Source organism: Parasteatoda tepidariorum, chromosome 4, assembly GCF_982258835.1.
Source record: "Parasteatoda tepidariorum strain Cologne lab strain chromosome 4, Ptep-v5.0, whole genome shotgun sequence".
In the NCBI taxonomy this organism is placed as follows: Eukaryota; Metazoa; Arthropoda; class Arachnida; order Araneae; family Theridiidae; genus Parasteatoda; species Parasteatoda tepidariorum.
In genome coordinates this window covers 60,257,800-60,276,769 of record NC_141758.1, presented here as the reverse complement: position 1 = coordinate 60,276,769, position 18,970 = coordinate 60,257,800, and the positions used below count along the sequence as shown (strand labels likewise).

The 18,970-nt window shown below is 31.8% G+C and overlaps 1 protein-coding gene across 1 annotated transcript; it reads right to left on the bottom strand.

Moving 5' to 3' along the window:
- Nucleotides 1–510: 510 nt before the first annotated feature.
- LOC107443295 (serum amyloid A-5 protein) lies at nucleotides 511–6,158 on the bottom strand. The gene is made up of 3 exons (XM_016057113.4): nucleotides 6,121–6,158; nucleotides 4,156–4,396; nucleotides 511–762 (listed from the first exon to the last, which is right to left on the bottom strand). Exons 2-3 carry the CDS (start codon nucleotides 4,392–4,394, stop codon nucleotides 633–635), a joined length of 369 nt encoding a protein of 122 aa, XP_015912599.2. The 5' UTR covers nucleotides 4,395–4,396; nucleotides 6,121–6,158; the 3' UTR covers nucleotides 511–632.
- Between the last annotated feature and the right edge of the window lie 12,812 nt (nucleotides 6,159–18,970).

Below are 18,970 nucleotides of genomic sequence, written 5' to 3'. Positions count from 1 at the left end.
TTTTGTTTAATTTTATTGATTTTTTAAAGTTATAACAAAAAAAATGGAAGACAAAAATAATTAGTTTTTTTTATAAAAATACCCATATTTTAATAAAATTTAAGGTAGATTTAGAAAATGTTGCACAATTATTGCATATAATATCCAAAATAATTGTTACGAGCTTGTTGCTATATTTGGAATAGAGTGTTCAAAAACATCATTTTCCAATTGTAATTTATTATCGGTCCCTCAAACCTCTAAATCTTCAACTTCATTGATATGTATGAGAAATCACAGGATCTAAACATTTCTGAAGATATAAATGATTATTTATGTTCTTCTTGAGAAATATAAAAAAATTTATTAGTGTAGAAGTGCTTCCATTATTTTGTCCACCCCCTGTACATATTTTCTTCTAACTAGTTTGTATATTTCATTATACATAAAATTTATATGCATACCTTCAGTTACTAGATCGTGATAGTAGAAAGTGTTAAAAATACAAAAAAAAGAAGCAAAAACAAGATGCATATTTAAAATTGTGCTTTGGATTTATTTAAATGAACAGATGTTTTGATTTGAATGCTGCTGCTGCTTCTGCCTTGTTTTTTCTTCATAAATGACTTGCGTCCTCTTTCTTGTTAGAATCTTCAATATTTATCCGGAAGACCTTTCGGGCGGAATTTATTTGGGTCGCCACCTTCTCTTCCCCACTTATTTGCTGCCTGGTCAGCTTTGGAATCGGCTGTATTTGGACCTTGAAAGGCTTCTCTAGTATTGCTGTCAGAAATTAAAAAAGATACTTAACGAAATAACCATATATTGATCATTCTCACAAAATACAATAATTTACACTTAATTGCTACGGAATTATACAATAGCATCATACAAGGTTACAGATACATATCAATACGAATATCATAGAATAATATGATGCATTTTTTTTTCTAATTACTCTTGGAAATGCAAAACTCGACAACCATCAACCTTGTGAATTAAGTCAGAATTATGCTAATTTTGTTTGACAGGAGAACACCGCAAGGGTAAGAGTACATCTTAGTTCAAAACCCCACTGATAGATGGCAATACTACTCATTCATGAGGGTACTTTCTCAATTTAGACATAGATCTAAAGAGAAGAATTTTTTTTTTAATTTTAATTAATTCTATTATTATTAGCATTTTATAATGATTTTATACTGGTTTTAACAATTATATACGTTTAAAATCGTATGCTGAGTTTCAAAATGTCATTTTCCTGGCGTGTTACAAGCGATATTGTCGGAAATTACTAGCTTCAAAACTGCATATACGTTTTTCCCTTTCTAAATCTTTACTTCTAAATGGTTAAAAGCATTTCTGGAATATATGTACAAGGAATTATTTTCAGAATAATTTTGTTAAAATAAGTTTTTTAGTCGGCAATTTGCATGTCACACCAAAATATGTTATATTCCTCTGCACTTTGTTTTTATTTCTCTATAACTTGAATGAATAACGCTAGCGTTAATTATTTTACTCAAATGTATGATTGGCAAATCACTTTGTGAAATATATCTTCCAGTGTGAAGAAAGATGAGAGTTTGAAGGGGAAAAAAAGCAATTTAAAGAGATTATAAATATCAAGCAGGTTTTTATGCTGTCATTTTCTGCTTTCTCTATATCATTAATAACTTAATCTATATTATTATGCCTAAGCTCTTTTAAAAAGTGTTTGGTCTAAAAGTAGAAGAGCATGGAAATACAAAGAAATAAAATTGTAAAGTGTTATAATTTCTGACAGTCATTTTCCTGACACTTGAATGCCAAGATTTAATTGGAAATTGCGCGATTGACAGATTATCTAATAATCTCGCTAATAATATGCTCCTAGCTGCAATGAACTAAGTGGCTTCATTAGGTGAGCCTAGTTGGTGTTATAAAATTCTGGTTCTTGAACAGCATTGGGTGAAAGCAGTTAATAAACGGTATTCTTACAGTTAACAGTTTGCATGCGATCTTATTTATAGTTATTTGACTGTTTCGTTTAAATATGGTAAAAAAAAGACAATTAAATAAATTGTTTTTAACCATTTTGTTACGAGAAATTCTTAACAGTGTACATGTACACTTAATATATATTTTTAAACTCGCTTTCAAATATAGTAATGAAATATTATACACATTAAGGGTCGAAAATGAATGTTTAATTGAGGAAAGAACACCGAAATCTGATAAGCCACAATTTGTGAAGGCGAGTGTATGAAATACCGAAACCAGTTTGATTCCATTAATAAATTGAGAGAAGTTGAAAGACGATTGATGGAAAAGCATCTTCCAGATTTAACCAACAATCAATCGGTATAATTATTATGTTACACCCATTTTCTTTATAATGATTTGTCAGATTTCGACAGCTTTTCACCTCCACTAAAATGTTTAATTTGTGACACAAAATGTGTTTGCTATTTAATCTTTATTTTTAACCAAGATTCCAAAAAGATGCATTAAGAACGGCCTATACGGTACACCGTGTATAAGAAGCTTATAGTTCAGAGTTTCTTTAAGATACCCCAGTGACTGCAAACAGTATTTTCCTTTTGTTGCATGTTTTTAAAACTAACAAATTTTTCATCATTTTAAAATTATAATTATGGTCTTAATAAATTTTAATGAAATTAATGAAAATCAAATTAATAATAGATAAAAGATAAAATAATAGATGAAAGATAAAATAATCGATAAAAAATCGATAAAAGAATTTCGTTAATATTTGCATGTCTTGTTCATGATCAGTTATGCTTTTACTATGTTTGAAAAATCACAGATAAATTCTAGTTTGCTTACAAAATGAAAGAATAAAAATAAAATTTTTTAAAAAAAGAGAGAGAGCACTATGCGGTCGAAACTCATAAGTATTTTGAAGCTTTGTGCTGGCGATACTAAGATTTGGAAATACAAGCTTTAAGTTCTAAATCAATTATTTACATTACCCTACAATAATGGAGACCTTTAGTTTTAGACAGATTTAAGCTTCATACAGCTTTTTCAAATTTCTCAAGAAATGTTTAGAGGATTATATTATAGTTTTGAAATGTTAAGTTTTAAAATTTCTCATACTTATCGATAAAGTTTAAGGCGTTCTGAGATTTGAGAGACCGGTAATAAATTATGAACGAAAACAAGATTTTTTTTTAACACTCTATGCCTGAAAATACAGCAATAAGCTAGTAACTTGTATCGATTGCTGTGGTTATTATTTACAATAATTGTATGAAATTTCGTATACCTAGCCTAAATATTTATGGAGATTTTTATGAAAAAACTAATCTTTTTGTCTTATGATTTTTTGCTATAATTTTAAAGGCATTCAATACAATAAGACAAAACTCTTGGAGCAATTCTTAATTAATAGTAAAATTATTATTTCGAAACTATTATTTTATTTTATAACCGTCCTTAACAGCTGACTCAATTTTACAGGCTTCCGACTACTAATGTCTAACTCCGCGGTCTTGTAATTTTGAACCCAGTTCAGAAGACAAGGTAACTCCTGTATCAAGTATTGGGAGAAATTTGCCTTCGTAGAAGACTTTTTGATGGAGCCAACCAGCATTTGCGTTACATGAAGAGGAAGACCACGAGAACCTCCCACGGTCACCCTGACGGTAAGGGGACTCTAACCCATAATCCGTCTACCACTGAGGATATTTCACGTCAGCACTGTGATTGGTTCAAGCCGGAGGCGAAATTCGTATCGACTGGGATTCGAACCCGGCAAGCCTCATTAGAAGGCGAACGCTCTATCCCCTGAGCCATCACGGCTCTATTTCAAAACTTGTAAAAAAAAGCTGAAAATTTAAAAATAAATAAATAAATAAATAAAGTAACCTCTAAAATTTGAGCAAGATATTAGTATATTTAAGCAATTCCTTTATACGTGCGGGAAAAAAATTAAAGATTTTTTTTTGTAATGAATCGTATTTGATAACTAATTGAAAAAGTTTAATTTGAATATCGTAGCAGAAAATTTAATAATTTTCTTTTTTTAATGGTTTTTGTACTTTTTAAAGGAAGACACTGAATGAATACAGGATTTTTCAGCATTCTTCTTAATACATTCATTTTTCCATTCCTAACTAAATTTAATTTTTAGGTTATTTTACTTCTAATAATGAGGAATAAATTGACTACCTGATCACTTCTGCAGCCCATTTACCGCCTGGTCCTCTTTGAGCTGCGTCATGATTTCCACGTGCGTGAAAGTACTTGTCTGCTCCTTTCCAATTAGCATCTCTCATGTCAGAATAAGCCCTCCACATATCCCGAGCACCTTGACCAGCTTGTTTCATAAAATTGAACTGACATTCAGCTGAATTAATGTAAAACAGAACACAGACAACAAGAAATAAAACTGAAGTGAGCAATCTCATCCCTGTAAAAAAATTTAAGCACATAGTTAAATTCTGAAAAATAATTCATAGAAAAAAAAATTAAGTACTATTTGCAACTTGAAAATAAGTGATGATTCATGAATTCACTAACTGCAACAATTAGAATGTATTTATAATTTAAAGCTATGGCATTTTCTTGTCTATTTTCTATGGTTTCAAACTCTTAGGTTAAACACTTTCTATCAATCTATATCTTTCAATTTTGTCTAACTCTTAGGCTAAGCATAATTTATATCATAATATTGTAATACTTCATATTATAATAATTCATTATTTTATATTATAATTCATTCATTATTCAACTAATTCAGATTAATTGAGAATATACGATTAATTTTTGAATGTTTAACAAAAATCGAATTTTTACGAGGAGATGTAAATAAATTCCAATGCACGTTACATTTTGAAATGTTCATAAAATAAATGCCAAAACATTTAAATTAAATTTCATTTTTAATAACATTAGTATAATGCATTTTATAAATACAATATCAAAAATATTGAAATGTACTTACAGCATAATTTCTTACGGTAAAAAATAAATTTAAAAAAAAATTCGCTTTTGGAACCATTTTGCACCTTTTGAGTCATTCTAAATTATGAGCCAAGATCTAACCCAAAATTCAACTTGAATATTAAAACATAAATATTAGAAAAAAAGATTTTTGAAAAATCTGCATCTACAATATATTTAGACTTTTCTTCGAGAAAATATAAAAAAAAATTTCATAAATCTCGCTTAACGCTTTATAATTATAACAATACTTTTACACGGTTTAACTTAACTTTTTATACTGCTCCCGAAAGTTATGGTAAGAAATTTGAAGATTTTGTTGTACTAAAATTAAAGGAAAGAGTGGACACAACGTTAAGGGTCAGTGGGAGCAGGAAAGAAAGATTCGCAGAGATCAAGGAAACATTAAAAAGTGAAGATAAGTTTCAGAGCAGAGCGGGATCGGGCATGGCCAGCTACAAGAACAGTCTCTCGTAAATAGATGGTATATAAGAAACAACAGAATAAGGGATGCGTTTCTATTGTATGATATAAGATATTGCAGATAATAATTTATTTGATGGCTAAATTCTGTTTTGTGTTTAAATAAATTATTTAACAAGCTTCACTTTTAATTGATCATATTGATTCAAATTTAATTGATCATGATTTAAGGATTTGTATAGCTGAAACATAAGGTCCAGTCTTGCCACTGATATTTTACTTGATGGTATTTTGTGAGGAATTAGTTAGTGAAAAGAAGGAATAGGTCATTGTTTCACAATAAACTAATTCTATCATTTTAATGAGAATAAAAAAAATCTATTTTGAGCATATTCATTTATTTATTTCATTATTTATTTATTTATTTACTTATTTATTTCCTTATTTATTTATTTGCGAAATTAAATAATATTTTAGGGTATAATTTGTCCTTATTTTGATAAGTAACTAGGAACGAAACATTCTAAATTATTTTTAAAATAAATCATTTTGTTCAGAACTTCATAGTGAAAAAAATCTTTTCAGACAAAATTTTTGTTTTTTTTATAAAATAGGAAATAAAATAAATTTAATTCGAAACCAAATCATGATAAATACTTTTTCAGAAAAAAAAATCGTTTTAAAATGAAAAAAAAAAAATTTACAGTTTAAATCAATGTTTACTTTAAAAAAGGAATTTTAAAAAAGAGAGAGCGAAACGCTACTTACTTTTGCTATTATCTCTAAACTGATGCTTGCTGATCGAAACTATCACTATGATGAAATCTCTACAACCGAAACTGATATAAATACAAAACGAAACAAGCATTTGTGGAAAATCCCTGCTTCCTCCTCTTGTCTGTTGGATTTCCCGCGTCTCAAATTTTCTTCCTAGAAGGGAAATAAACTCACTCCAATCAAACGTTTTAGAAACTATCTTTTGTTTACGCCAACACCGGGAATTCACTTTCTTTTATTTATGTCTGCATTGAAATTCAACAAACTCCATTGTTACATTCTTCTTTTTAAGAACTGATTTTACATTGAACTTGAAATAGAAAGGGGGGGGGGGAAGATGCTTTCCAGAATTGTCGTAAGAGTGGGGCATTTGCCCAGGGCTTCAGAGTTAAGGGTTGTAGGGGTGTAAAAAATATTTTTGGGTCATAAAAACTCTGTTTTTTTTTTTTAATAATTATTTTTCGTGCTAAAATTTCTACTTCAACCTTCTTAGATAAATACAATGGAAACAGATATTCTACATTTCTATTCCCAAAAATCAGATAATAAATTTAAAAAGTATGATTTAAATATCTTTACCTAATTACTGAAACAATTCTCTTCATTTCTAAGGGTCACACATTTGAAATAATTTTTGATGAAAATTAAACGATAAAATTTAAAATAATGATATCAATAATAGAAATAAAAAATTTTAAGTTGCCTGTTTTTCAGGGCAATGATGCAACCAATTTGGAAAACTTTGAGAAAATCTGACGAGAATCTGAGTGGTCCATTAACCTATGAGTCCATCAAAAGGATAATATTAAAAGAACAAGCAAAATATTTCGCCTAGGATCTTGCAAAGACGGGTCTGCTGCCTCCCATAACAATTTTGTACATAAACTACGCTTTTTTCTTTTCTTTTTTTTTTACCCATTGCAAAATGGACGTTGTTTTGGGTTTGATGGCGTGCACACCTTATTTGGATGTCATCACACTTTTCAACTGTGCTCAAGAGTGATAGTATTGGTCCTCGTTAAACTGTTCTACCGTAAAGTGCTCGACTTCGCGTGCAGGTCGTCGGGCTTCCGAGGCGGGGGTGCCATCCCCTCTGCAGAGGATCAAAATTGTGATGGCATGTCTTCGGATCATCCTCAGTGGTGTTTCCCAGATCGCCGTCAATAGCCCATCGCGCAGCTCTAGTGCGACGTAAATTAACTACAACAACTACAACAACATCAAGAGGGATAGTAAACAGTGCGCATGCGTCATCATTGCATGCGTTGCTATCGCGACAGTAGCTGCATATAAAAAATATTGAACAAATTAAAAAATCGTTAACTGATGAAAATAGTCACGTAGTCAAAGTGTTTATCCATAAATAAAGGAAATAAGTATTGAATACATTTTATTTTATTTTATTTTATAACCGTCGTTGGATTGCAAACTAAATTTTTGGGTTTACGACTACTGATGTTCAACTCCAAAGCCTTGTAATTTTGAACCCAATTCAGAAGACAAGGGAACTCCTGGATTAAGTATTGCGAGAAATTTTCCTTCGGGAAGGACTTTTTGATGGTGCTAACCCGCATTTGCGTTACATGGAGAGGGAAACAACGAAAACCTCCCACGGTTAGTCTGGCGGCAAGGGGACTCTAACCCATGATCCGTCTACCACTGAGCATATTTTACGTCAGCACTGCTGTCGGTGAAAGTCCGGTGAGCTCGGTACACTCGTTAAATGATCTTGAAAACTCCAAATTCCATCACTACTATGGAGAAACTATTCCTCTCGTGCTCAAACTACATCAATACTATCAAACTCATTTAAATCTTAAAAACCTGTCACTGTAGCAGCAGGAACCAATCTATTGAATAACAATCACGAGAACTCAGCCCGACTATAATGTTGATGTTGTCTGTTATGGAAACTATAGTAAAACTATTTCTAATGGAGAACGTTGGAAAAATGGTATGACTTTCTCAACCAAAACCAACGCAACCACTCCGATTCGAAGTGACTAATCTTCGTATCCACGGTAAGAGCCAGCACATGAATATGGTGTAATGAGGGGTTTAAAGTGTAAGTCAACCTTTAGAAGGTTGCAAAATCTATTTTGTGTTATATAAATGCATCACCGACAGTATCGCGGTAATTCAAATGATTGCAATCTTCCATTATTTGCACATTAGCAGTTTTGTTTCGAAACTTCAGCATATAAGCACAGTCGAACTTGTGGTTTTATAAGACTTGAAGGAAGTGAATAGGAAACATTACAGATTTTTCACATTTAATTAAATTGACATTAGAACTAAAGTGTCACAAAAATATTATTAAAAACGTTTCTATTTAATATTCGGCAACATAAATATTAATCTGTAATTATGAACTAAACTGTAATACCACTGTTAAAAAGTCAGTTTCAAAGACGAACTACACATTAGAAATCTATTTCTAATGTTTAATTTGTACAAAAAGCATTAATAAAGTGGAATTTTGATTTAATTTTATAAAACAGTTAAGCAAATCAAAATTAAATTTGAACTGTGAGACACATCATTTCCATCACAAACTGTTAGAATTTTCCTCCTAAAATTACCGTAAAATAGCCGACAGTAGTCTGTCCTTCCAATAAACCTTAATGTTTAAAGTAAAAAATATTTTTTACCTTCGCGGTTTTGAAACTGTTTACAACTAGTATGGTTAAAAAATCATAAATACAAAAGCTATGTGGTGTTTTAACCACTTACAACAAGCATGGTTTCAAAACCGTAAAAAAAATTTAACTGTACATTGGATCTAGGCTTTTCGTTGGAAAATGGGCATTGCAGTTAGGGTTGTGGTTGACTTGTGCTTCATCAAATGAACTGCGGAATGAGGTTTAATTAGTTTATCTAGTTATTTCACCTGTCGTAATCGATAGGAAATACTAGAATTTTTTGTGCATTAAGCAATTCTATGGTGGTGCAATCTATGCGTGAATGAGGGTATCACCAATAGCCAATTAATAGCCAAGGGTCACTACTAGGAAGTGCAAGATACTGGAGTCCCGCCGTGGACTGATCGTTAAAACACGGTTCCCAGCAGATCATCGTAGTCAAGCCTCATAGGCTGCGGTCAGTGTGCGGGTGAGTGACCACTTGGATCAGTTTGCGTAAGGACCGAGGGTGGGCGGTATTGGTTCACGTTAAACTGTTCTACCGTAAAGAGCTCGACTTCGCGCGCAGGTCGTCGGGCTACCGAAGCGGGGGTGCCATCTCCTCCGCAGAGGATCAAAATTGTGATGGCATGTCTTCGGATCATCCTCAAGGATGCTTCCCAGACCGTCGCCAATAGCCCATTGTGTAGCGCCAGTGTGACGTAAATGAACTGCTACAATAACAACAGCAGGATACTGGAAACTCTTCATGTGTTGAAGGGAATGAAAGAAGCATTGTGTTGTCAACGCTGTTACTTGAACCCCTGTTCGGTTGGTAATGAGTTTGATAGATTAGCCCTATCGGCTATGATGTGCATCTGCAAGAAACTAAGTTCATTGGGTGGGCCTAGTTGGTGTGATAAAATTCCTGTTGTTTTACCGTATTCTTGTGAAAGCAGTTAATAAACAGTTTTTAAAAAGTTTTCAGTATGAATGCTACATTATTTATGGTTATTTGACTGTTTTGTTAGAATAAGGCAAAATAACAAATAAATAAATTATGTGAACTGTGAAACATATATCTTTCCTGAGAACAGGAACTTGGTACGGCTAGGATTTAGAAAGGACGCATTTTACTATAGCCATGAAATGTAAATAAATAGAAAAGGTCATCTAAGTTTTGAAAAAGAAAAATTTTAATCTATTAATGCATTCTTTTCACGCATAATTTTCGCTAAATTTCTCACCTGACAAAAATAAATCAAATTTAATAAGAAATCTAAAAAGACGAAAAAAAATTGAGAAAAACCAATTACCCTACAAAATTAAACTAAATTTGTAATATCATAAGACTTGATGCGTTAGACGTAACTAAACTTTTACAGAAAACTCAATATGCGAATGCCCACAGTAGTATCAGTAGCGCATAAAAATGTATCTAAACTATCCCTACAGAATCATTTGTTCGTTTAAACAGGAGGAAATTTTTTTTAAAAATGCAATTTAAAAGCTTCAGTTAAAATATGTAACAATTCATAAAAATATAATATATGTATTATAATTATAAAGAACACTAAATAAAAATAATTTTAATACTTTTAAATAACATTTAAAATGTATATAAAGAATTCGCTTTTTCATTAAATTAACCTTATTTTAACAATCAAGGGTGTTTTATCGAAAGTTTTAGAGAAATATTATCTGATAAATTACAGAATTCTTCCCTCTATCCCCTACATAAATATGCATTGACATGTATTTCTATAGCTTTCTCTAAATTAGTTTTGAACCAGATGACCATTTTGTACTCAATTTATTTATAGCTTAATATAGGCACCCCTATATTAAGCTATAAAATGGCCAGTGGGCGCATACTCCTTATTTCCTTCCCCCCCCTCCCCCCGGTTGAAACAAGAAAAATATTGTTGAAATATGAACAATGCAGAATATCTGATTAGAAGCAAATTTTAGTGTATTGTTATGGAATAGCCAAATAATTTGTAACAATGAAACAAATATTTGTTAATTAAAGTAACAATATAGCTCATATCTTCTTTTTAAAAGCTCCCTCTTTTCAGTTCCCGGCGTCGAATATTAAATTGCAATTATGTGTGACATATTTCGTTACTTCTGGATTAAAATGTAAGAAATAATTTTATATTGTATACTATGTCCTAATTTATTCGTATTGCTAGAAATAAAAATTAAAATTTTGTCATTTTCTGAAAAACTTATGAAAGTTACGTACGCTTACTTTGTAAATTAATCCACAGAGAGAAATTTGAAATCTATCAATAATATTTTATTCTTAATATCATGAAAGCAATACGAAAGTTTATAAATAATTTCTTTCTTAAATTATATAGTGTGATTTTAAAAAAAATTAAAGAAAAACCCGTTGCATTAAAAAATATCATTCAAAAATTCGTTTCATCAAACGAATGCGGGAAATGACAGAAAGTCCCCGATGAAAGTATGTCCCTGAAAAAAATCTTTGGCACTACAGAGATATATAAAAAGTGGATTCTTAAAATATATTTGGTGACAACCCTTAAATTTGAATATCCAGGCCGTTGGCACAAATGAGCTAAGCACAATGAATAAATAGCATCTTTTTAAGATAAAAGTTTATAACAACTCTTATGCTGGGAGATTCAAGCAGTTGGCACTAATGACTTAAATGCAAATATATGAATAAAGGCTTCGTATGCTGAGTGATTCAGATTATTGAGACTAATGAGTTAAATGCAATATATGAATACCGAGTTCTTAAAAATAAGTAATGACAAGACATCTCTTCTACTGGGAGATTCAAGCCACTAACACTAATGAGTTAAATACAATGCATGAATAACGGCTTCTTCAGAAATACGGAAGGACAATATACCGAGAGATTCAGGCTGCTGTCATTAATGAACTGAACTGACTGGCATTAATGAACTAAATACAATGTTTTGTATGAATAGCTGCTTCTTAAAATATACGCAATAACAATTCTTATGCTGAAAGACTCAGGCCGTTGACATGAATGAGCAAAATGTAATGCATGCATATCAGCTTCTTAAAATAAACTTAACATCAAATATTACGCAGGGAGATTCAGGCCAAAGGCACTACAGAGCTAATAGCAATTATATGAATAGCAGCTTGTAAAATAATACTAATAAAAATTCTCATGCTGAGATATTCAGACCGTTGGCACGAATTAACAAAATGCAATGCATAAATATCAGCATCTTAAAACAAACATAATAACAAATCTTATACTTCGAGATTCAGGTCATTGGCATAAATGAATTAAATGCAATATATGAATAGCAGCTTCATAAAATAAGCCTAAAAACAATTCTTAAACTTCGAGATTCAGTACGGTGATCACTTAAATAGGCCCATAATTAGCAATTTTATCGTAATTAAATTTTTCAGTGACCTACTTACAGCTAAATCAAGAAAAAAATAAAAACGCAATAGAAATCTGACAAATCACAGTTGAAGACGTTAGATGTATGACATACCAAAACCCTTTACCTAGCAACAAGATAAGCAAAGGAGTGTTATGAGAAACATTTTCAAGTTTCGACCTGAAACCAAATTTTCCACGTATGCCTAACATGTGCTCCACATGTGTATTTCAACAAGTGCCTAAAAGTTTATAATTTGCAATTTGGAACAAGAACTACATAATTTTTAAAAGCCTCAGAAACTAGATCTTTTTACAAATATATGTACCAATAAGAAACTATATATAAAATAACATGTTTTGACAAATAACAGATTTATACAATCGTAATTCTGATGCAGTTTCCACAATAATTTACTATTTAACAAATATTCAAACAATAAAAAAGTGACCTATGCTTATGTTAGTTGGTTATAACTTTTGATTGATCTTCAATGTTCTCCAATCTATGATAAGGGTTTCATAGTTTCTTTAAAATGTCTTCGTGAACCTGCTTTATTTGCTCACCAAAAAGAAAAACCAAGGTTTATCTAGATCAGTAACACGGTCTAAATCACGGTTACACAGTTTTCTGGTAACTTAGAATCTACCGTAAAACAAGCTTGATTTTCTGAATTAATTTGCACCCCCTACGTAAACAACATTTACCTGTTCCGTTCAGTCGTTTTAGTTCGAGGGTTTGTCTTGTAAAGCTAGTTAATAAAAGAAATATAGAATGTAAAAAGTTTTGTTCTAAATGCAAGAATCAACTTCAAACCACAGAGAGACTGCTTTTCAGAGTCGAAAATGATAGCATTATTTTATGTAACGAATATTATTCGCTTCCCCTGCTCCAGATTAACTAGAGCCTTCTACAACATCTACGAATGGGACGTTCCGTTAAATTAAATTTAGGTAATAGGGAAGTCATCATACACACTTTCAGTCCAGCCCCAGCTATCTGGATACGGAGAATACTGTTCTAACTATTGCACTATACTCTTGCTGTCTGTTACAAAGCCTGCTTAGAAATGACGTTCTTCAATGGTGGAAGGTTAGCCATCATATAGACTTTAAGTGCAGCCCCAGCTATCTGGATATGGAGAATACTGTTGACTGTTCTAACTATTGCACTATACTCTTGCTGTTTGCTACAAAGCCTGCTTAGAAATGACGTTCTTCGAGGGTGAAAGGTTAGCCATCATACAGACTTTAAGTACAGCCCCAGCTATCTGGATATGGAGAATACTGTTGACTGTTCAAACTATTGCACTATAGTCTATACTCTTGCTGTCTGTTACAAGGCCTGCTTAGAAATAACGTTCTTCGATGGAGGAAGGTTTTTAATTGACTTTCCCCCATAAAAATTTTTGGTCACTTTTCAATTTCAGACAGCAGTCAATTTAAGAGAATTTTCGTTTTGCCACTCTTACAACAATTAATTAACCTCAGTGAATTTGGAGATGAAAAAAAGTTGTTTTGAAACGGGGGTCTTTCTTCATACACCGTATGTTTGAATGTAAAGATGTTTTCTAAAATGTGTGTTAAAGACAACAAAAAATAAAAACAATAATAAGGTATGGAGGCTTAAGTACTCCGCAATATGAATTTTCTTTGACAAGCAAATAAACTCAATATTCTGCGCTTGTCGTTCAGGTAAAAAAAAATTTTAAATTAATACCCGATACTGTTTGAAATCTTTATTAGAAATATTTTTCAAAAAAATTAAATCCACTTCTCTAATTTGCCAGCATAAGTAAATCCAGCTATTCTATTTATTCATTTATTATTTTTTAAGAAAAAAGCTAGCAGTCACCTAAATAATGGAAAGTACTATTTTTTCAGAAAATTAAATATTAAGTAAAACTATGATTATAAAATCGTAATAACAATCTACTTTTTTTTTAATTTACGTGATTATAATAACTTAAATACAGTTAGCATTGCTTCAGGCTTAGATTCGTTAAAACACAGAGCATAATTGCTTCCTGTTAAATATTTTATAAATAAAATTATGAACGAATAAAAATAATAATAATATTTATCACAATAGTTGCAGAATTTTATAAAATTGAACAGATAAAAAATTATATATTTAAAATTAAACATATTATTAAACATATTAAGAAAATGTTTCTGCGTTTCTAAGAAATTATGTTAATCAAATAACAGAATGAAGATATTTATAACTTTTTTAACAAGATGGTAAATTAAAAATTATTCATTAAAACTAAAATTTACTGATGAATTTGAAGATGATTACAGTATTTGTTTCGTTTGAAAAGACTAGATAATGAAAAATTTGTCTGGTGTAAAATTAAATTCCACTATAATCAAACAGTGAAAATTTTAAAATATCATACTTTCACCAAAATAAGCGTATACATTAAAATGAGTTTTAAGTCTAATCAATGAAAAATTGTTAGAAAATTCAATACTAAATTTGATAAAAGAGTGTTGAAGTAATATAATTCGAAAAGAGATTCTGTAGAAAAAATTTTAAATAGGCGTTATCAGTATTAAGTACTTAAAATATCTTTTCAGCACAAAAAGAAAGAAATCAAAAAAGACTAACTCCCCACGAGATTGATAATTCAAAGGAAGAAAACCAAACCTTTAAAAATATCCAAAACAAAAGGAACACGTCTAAGTTTACTCCGCTTCAACAAGATCTGAGCGTGGGACGAGCTTTTGAAGATCAAATTATCAAGGAGAACAAGACCCATCATGAAGAATTCAAACAAACCCATGTGGAAAGAATTGCTGATAACATCTGTTATACTCCTCAGCTTACCCCGTTTCAACAAGATCCGAACGTGGGAGGAGCTTTTGTAGATCAAATCAATAAGGAGAACAAGATCCATCGTGAAGAATTCAAGCAAACCCTTGTGGAAAGAATTGCTGATAACATCTGTTATACTCCTCAGCTTACCCCGTTTCAACAAGATCCGAACGTGGGAGGAGGTTTTGTAGATCAAATTATTAAGGAGAACAAGACCCATCATGAAGAATTCAAACAAACCCATGTGGAAAGAAGTGCTGATAACATCTGTTATACTCCTCAGCTTACCCCGTTTCAACAAGATCCGAACGTGGGAGGAGCTTTTGTAGATCAAATCAATAAGGAGAACAAGATCCATCGTGAAGAATTCAAGCAAACCCTTGTGGAAAGAAGTGCTGATAACATCTGTTATACTCCTCAGCTTACCCCGTTTCAACAAGATCCGAACGTGGGAGGAGGTTTTGTAGATCAAATCAATAAGGAGAACAAGATCCATCGTGAAGAATTCAAGCAAACCCTTGTGGAAAGAAGTGCTGATAACATCTGTTATACTCCTCAGCTTACCCCGTTTCAACAAGATTCGAACGTGGGACGAGCTTGTGATGATCAAATCATTAAGGAGAACGAAACCCATGTTTTAGAATTGAAAGAAAGAAATACTGAAATAAGTGATGCGAACATCTCCCACACTTCTCAGTTTAACCAGCTTCAACAAGATCTAAGCTTGGGACGAGCTTGTAAAGATCAAAACATTCAGAAAAACCAGACCAATGAAGAAAAATTGAAAGAAAGAATTATTGAAACGAGAGATGCGAACATCTCCCACACTCCTCAGTTTAACCAGATTCAACAAGATCTGAGCTTGGGACGAGCTTGTAACGATCAAAACATTAAGAAAAACCAGACCCATGAAGAAAAAGTGAAAGAAAGAATTATTGAAACGAATGATAAGAGCATCTGCTTGAAGCCTCAGCTTAACCAGCTTCAACAAGATCCGAGCTTGTAAGGATGAAAACATTAAGAAGAACCAGACGCTCAATGAAGAATTGAAAGCAAAAAATATCGAAACAAGTGAGGAGAACATCTGCCACTCAAATCAGCTTACCCAGCTTCAAGACAATCCAGGCGTGGGACGAGCAAATAAAGATCGAAACATCAAGGAAAATCAGACTCATGAAGAATCGAAGGAAAGAAATATTGAAACAAGTGATGAAAACATCTGCCACTCGAATCAGCTTACCCAGCTACAACTAGATCCAAGCGTGGGACGAGCTTGTGAAGATCAAATAATTAAGGAAAAAAAGACCCACGATGAAGAATTGGAAAAAGGAAGTAATGGAACGAGTGTTGAGATCATCTACTACGAGACTCAGCTCACCCCGCTTCAACTAGATTTGAGTGTGGCACGAGCTTGAGAAGATCAAATGATGAAGGAAAACATGACCTATGATGCAGAATTTAAAAAAAGAAGAAATGAAACAAATAAAGAAAACATCTGCAACACTTTCAATAATGGTGGAGATTTTGAAACAAGTGAAGAGTTCATCTGTTCCGCATCTCAGTTCACCTCGCTTCAACAAGACCTGAGCGTGGGAAGAACATGTGGAAATCAAATGATTCAGAATAACAAGATCCAGGATGAAGAGGTGAAGGAAATGAAATTAGAAACAAGTGCACAGAACACCTACCACATTTTTCAGCTCCACCTGCCACAAGAACACCTAAGTAAAAGTAGAGCATCTTACCATCAAGAAGTGAGGAATATGGACTTAGAAAATGACTATTCAGCTTTGTTTTCGAGTGAATTAATACTACAGAGTTATTTATTTGACATAAACAGAACACCAGAAAGTATAGCAGAATACAATAGAAGAAACTATGTAGAAATCGACCCAGAAGATCCCTTCATTTTGGAGGAATTAAGCTTAAACCCAGATTTTAAGGGCTCCTCAGAACCACCACAAATCCATGCAAAAACGAGTTACCTCAAGAGAAAATGAAAAAACATCAAAAAACATTTTCAACTTCAAAGATCGAAAGATTCAAAAGATCCAAACCGAAAACGATATTAAAATATTTGTAATTGACATTCATTTCGATATTGATGTATATGTGCTCGAGCAATCTCATAGCAAGATCAAATTAATCAATCCCTTTACCCAACAGTTTAAACTGAGTATAATATGGTTAAATAAGTAAAAATTATCCATCATTTTTCCATATCTGCGAATGTTTCTTGAGGTTTAGATTGAATAAATGTGTTAAATTTAGAGCAGTACCATCCAACATTTTCTGGGATTTAATTTAATATATGTTTTTACGAAAACGTATAGCCATTTAAAAACTATTACAATGAAAAATTGTATTTTGACAGATGTAATAAAACAAATGTAGGTATATTTCAAAAAATGTAAGTATTTTTTTACCTATGCCAAAAAGGTATTTTATTACCTTTTTAACGATTTCGCTTAATAAATTTTTGATTAAAATAGTTTAAATGTTTAAAAAAATCATAAAGTAATTTAATCTACTTACAATATTTTCATTTCGGATGTTTTCTTTGGCTAAAAGTTTTTTTATAAATATCTTTCGGTTTTTGCTGCTCTAGATATAACACATTTATCATTCTGTAAATCAATGAAGTGTTCAAAGACAAGGGATTTCTAACAAAGAACGAGGAATCGTAACATTTACCTATTATCTCAGTATTGACCATCTCAGCCAAATTAAGCTCTCTAACTTGCCTCAACAAGACACGAGATTTTGAAAAGGCAAACAGTATCAGAAGATTATGAAAGTAATAGAATATAGTATTTTACCTAGAAATAAGGAAGTTAAAGAATTGGACTATTCAGGTTTCCTTTTCAACGCGAAAACTTTAGAAGAGAAGCCATTGCTCTGTGCACTAATAAAATTTCTGCAAAAATAATAAAAAAAAGGATACCAACCAAAAAAATGAAAAAAATTTCAAAAATCGTCCGCGTGCTGTCCACCCTTCGTCTCTAACAAAAAAAGCAAAAAGAAAATTATAAAAACAAACTTAAAAAGTTATATAACTAGAAAATGTTTTGCACTTCGCCTACGTATTGTAGAACAACAACAAAAAAATTACTGTATTATGCAAATGTTATTTTCATGTTTATGCGATGTTTCGGCCAATAAACATATCAAAATTTAAATACGTAGTGACTCATTTCATTTTACTAACCTTTCATTTTTGCAGAATAAAGTTTTGAAGTTGTAATATGGAAGCATAATAGTTGATGTTTTATTTTATTTTTATGGAACCAAAATTCTTAACGTTGATAAGCGACTAATCTAATAAGATACTTGCAGCTCGAGAAGAAGTGTAGTGATTAGGCCTTGCCTAACCATTTGATTTAAATCAGATTTGATTGGATGCCTGCATAGACATGCGCAGACATCCCCTATTGTAATCCCTGGGAGAGACATAGGAGAAGGAAGTATCGTACGTTAGTTTCTTTCTTGATTTTTAAATAGATTAAAAACTTTTAAGTTAGAACTGTATGGTACAGAAAACTACATTGAACACAACATTCAAAAAGAAAGCGTCGTGGAAATTTTAAAAAATATTTGTGACAATTAAATACGAAAAATATTAAGAAAGGGGAAAATATCGTAGTACATTCCTATACAATTGAGAGGAAGAACGGGAAGGGTCATGTCACGGAACCGCCGGTCTTCTCCCCAGATTGCGTATTCGTGCGTTGAGATTGGCGATCGAAATGGGCTGCAGGTGGCGTAGAGTAAAACTCTCTACCTATGGCAACACTTCGCATGCTTTCCCCATTAGCGTGTGGAGAGTCATAGAGGAAGGAAGTACATTAGTCTCTCTCTTGATTTTCATATAGATTAAAATCTTTTCAGTTGCAAAACTATATGGAACTGAAAACTACATTAAACATAGTTCTAAAGAAAAGTATCACGGAAATTTTTAGAAATATTTTTATTAAATAAAAAGGAAATATATTAAGAAAA

Bases quoted from the DNA above. Each gene is read 5' to 3' on its own strand.
- LOC107443295 (XM_016057113.4), bottom strand. From the start codon at position 4,394: ATGAGATTGCTCACTTCAGTTTTATTTCTTGTTGTCTGTGTTCTGTTT. The intron at 763-4,155 runs GTAGTCAATTTA...AATTTCTGACAG, and splicing joins TGGGCTGCAGAAGTGATCAG to CAATACTAGAGAAGCCTTTC.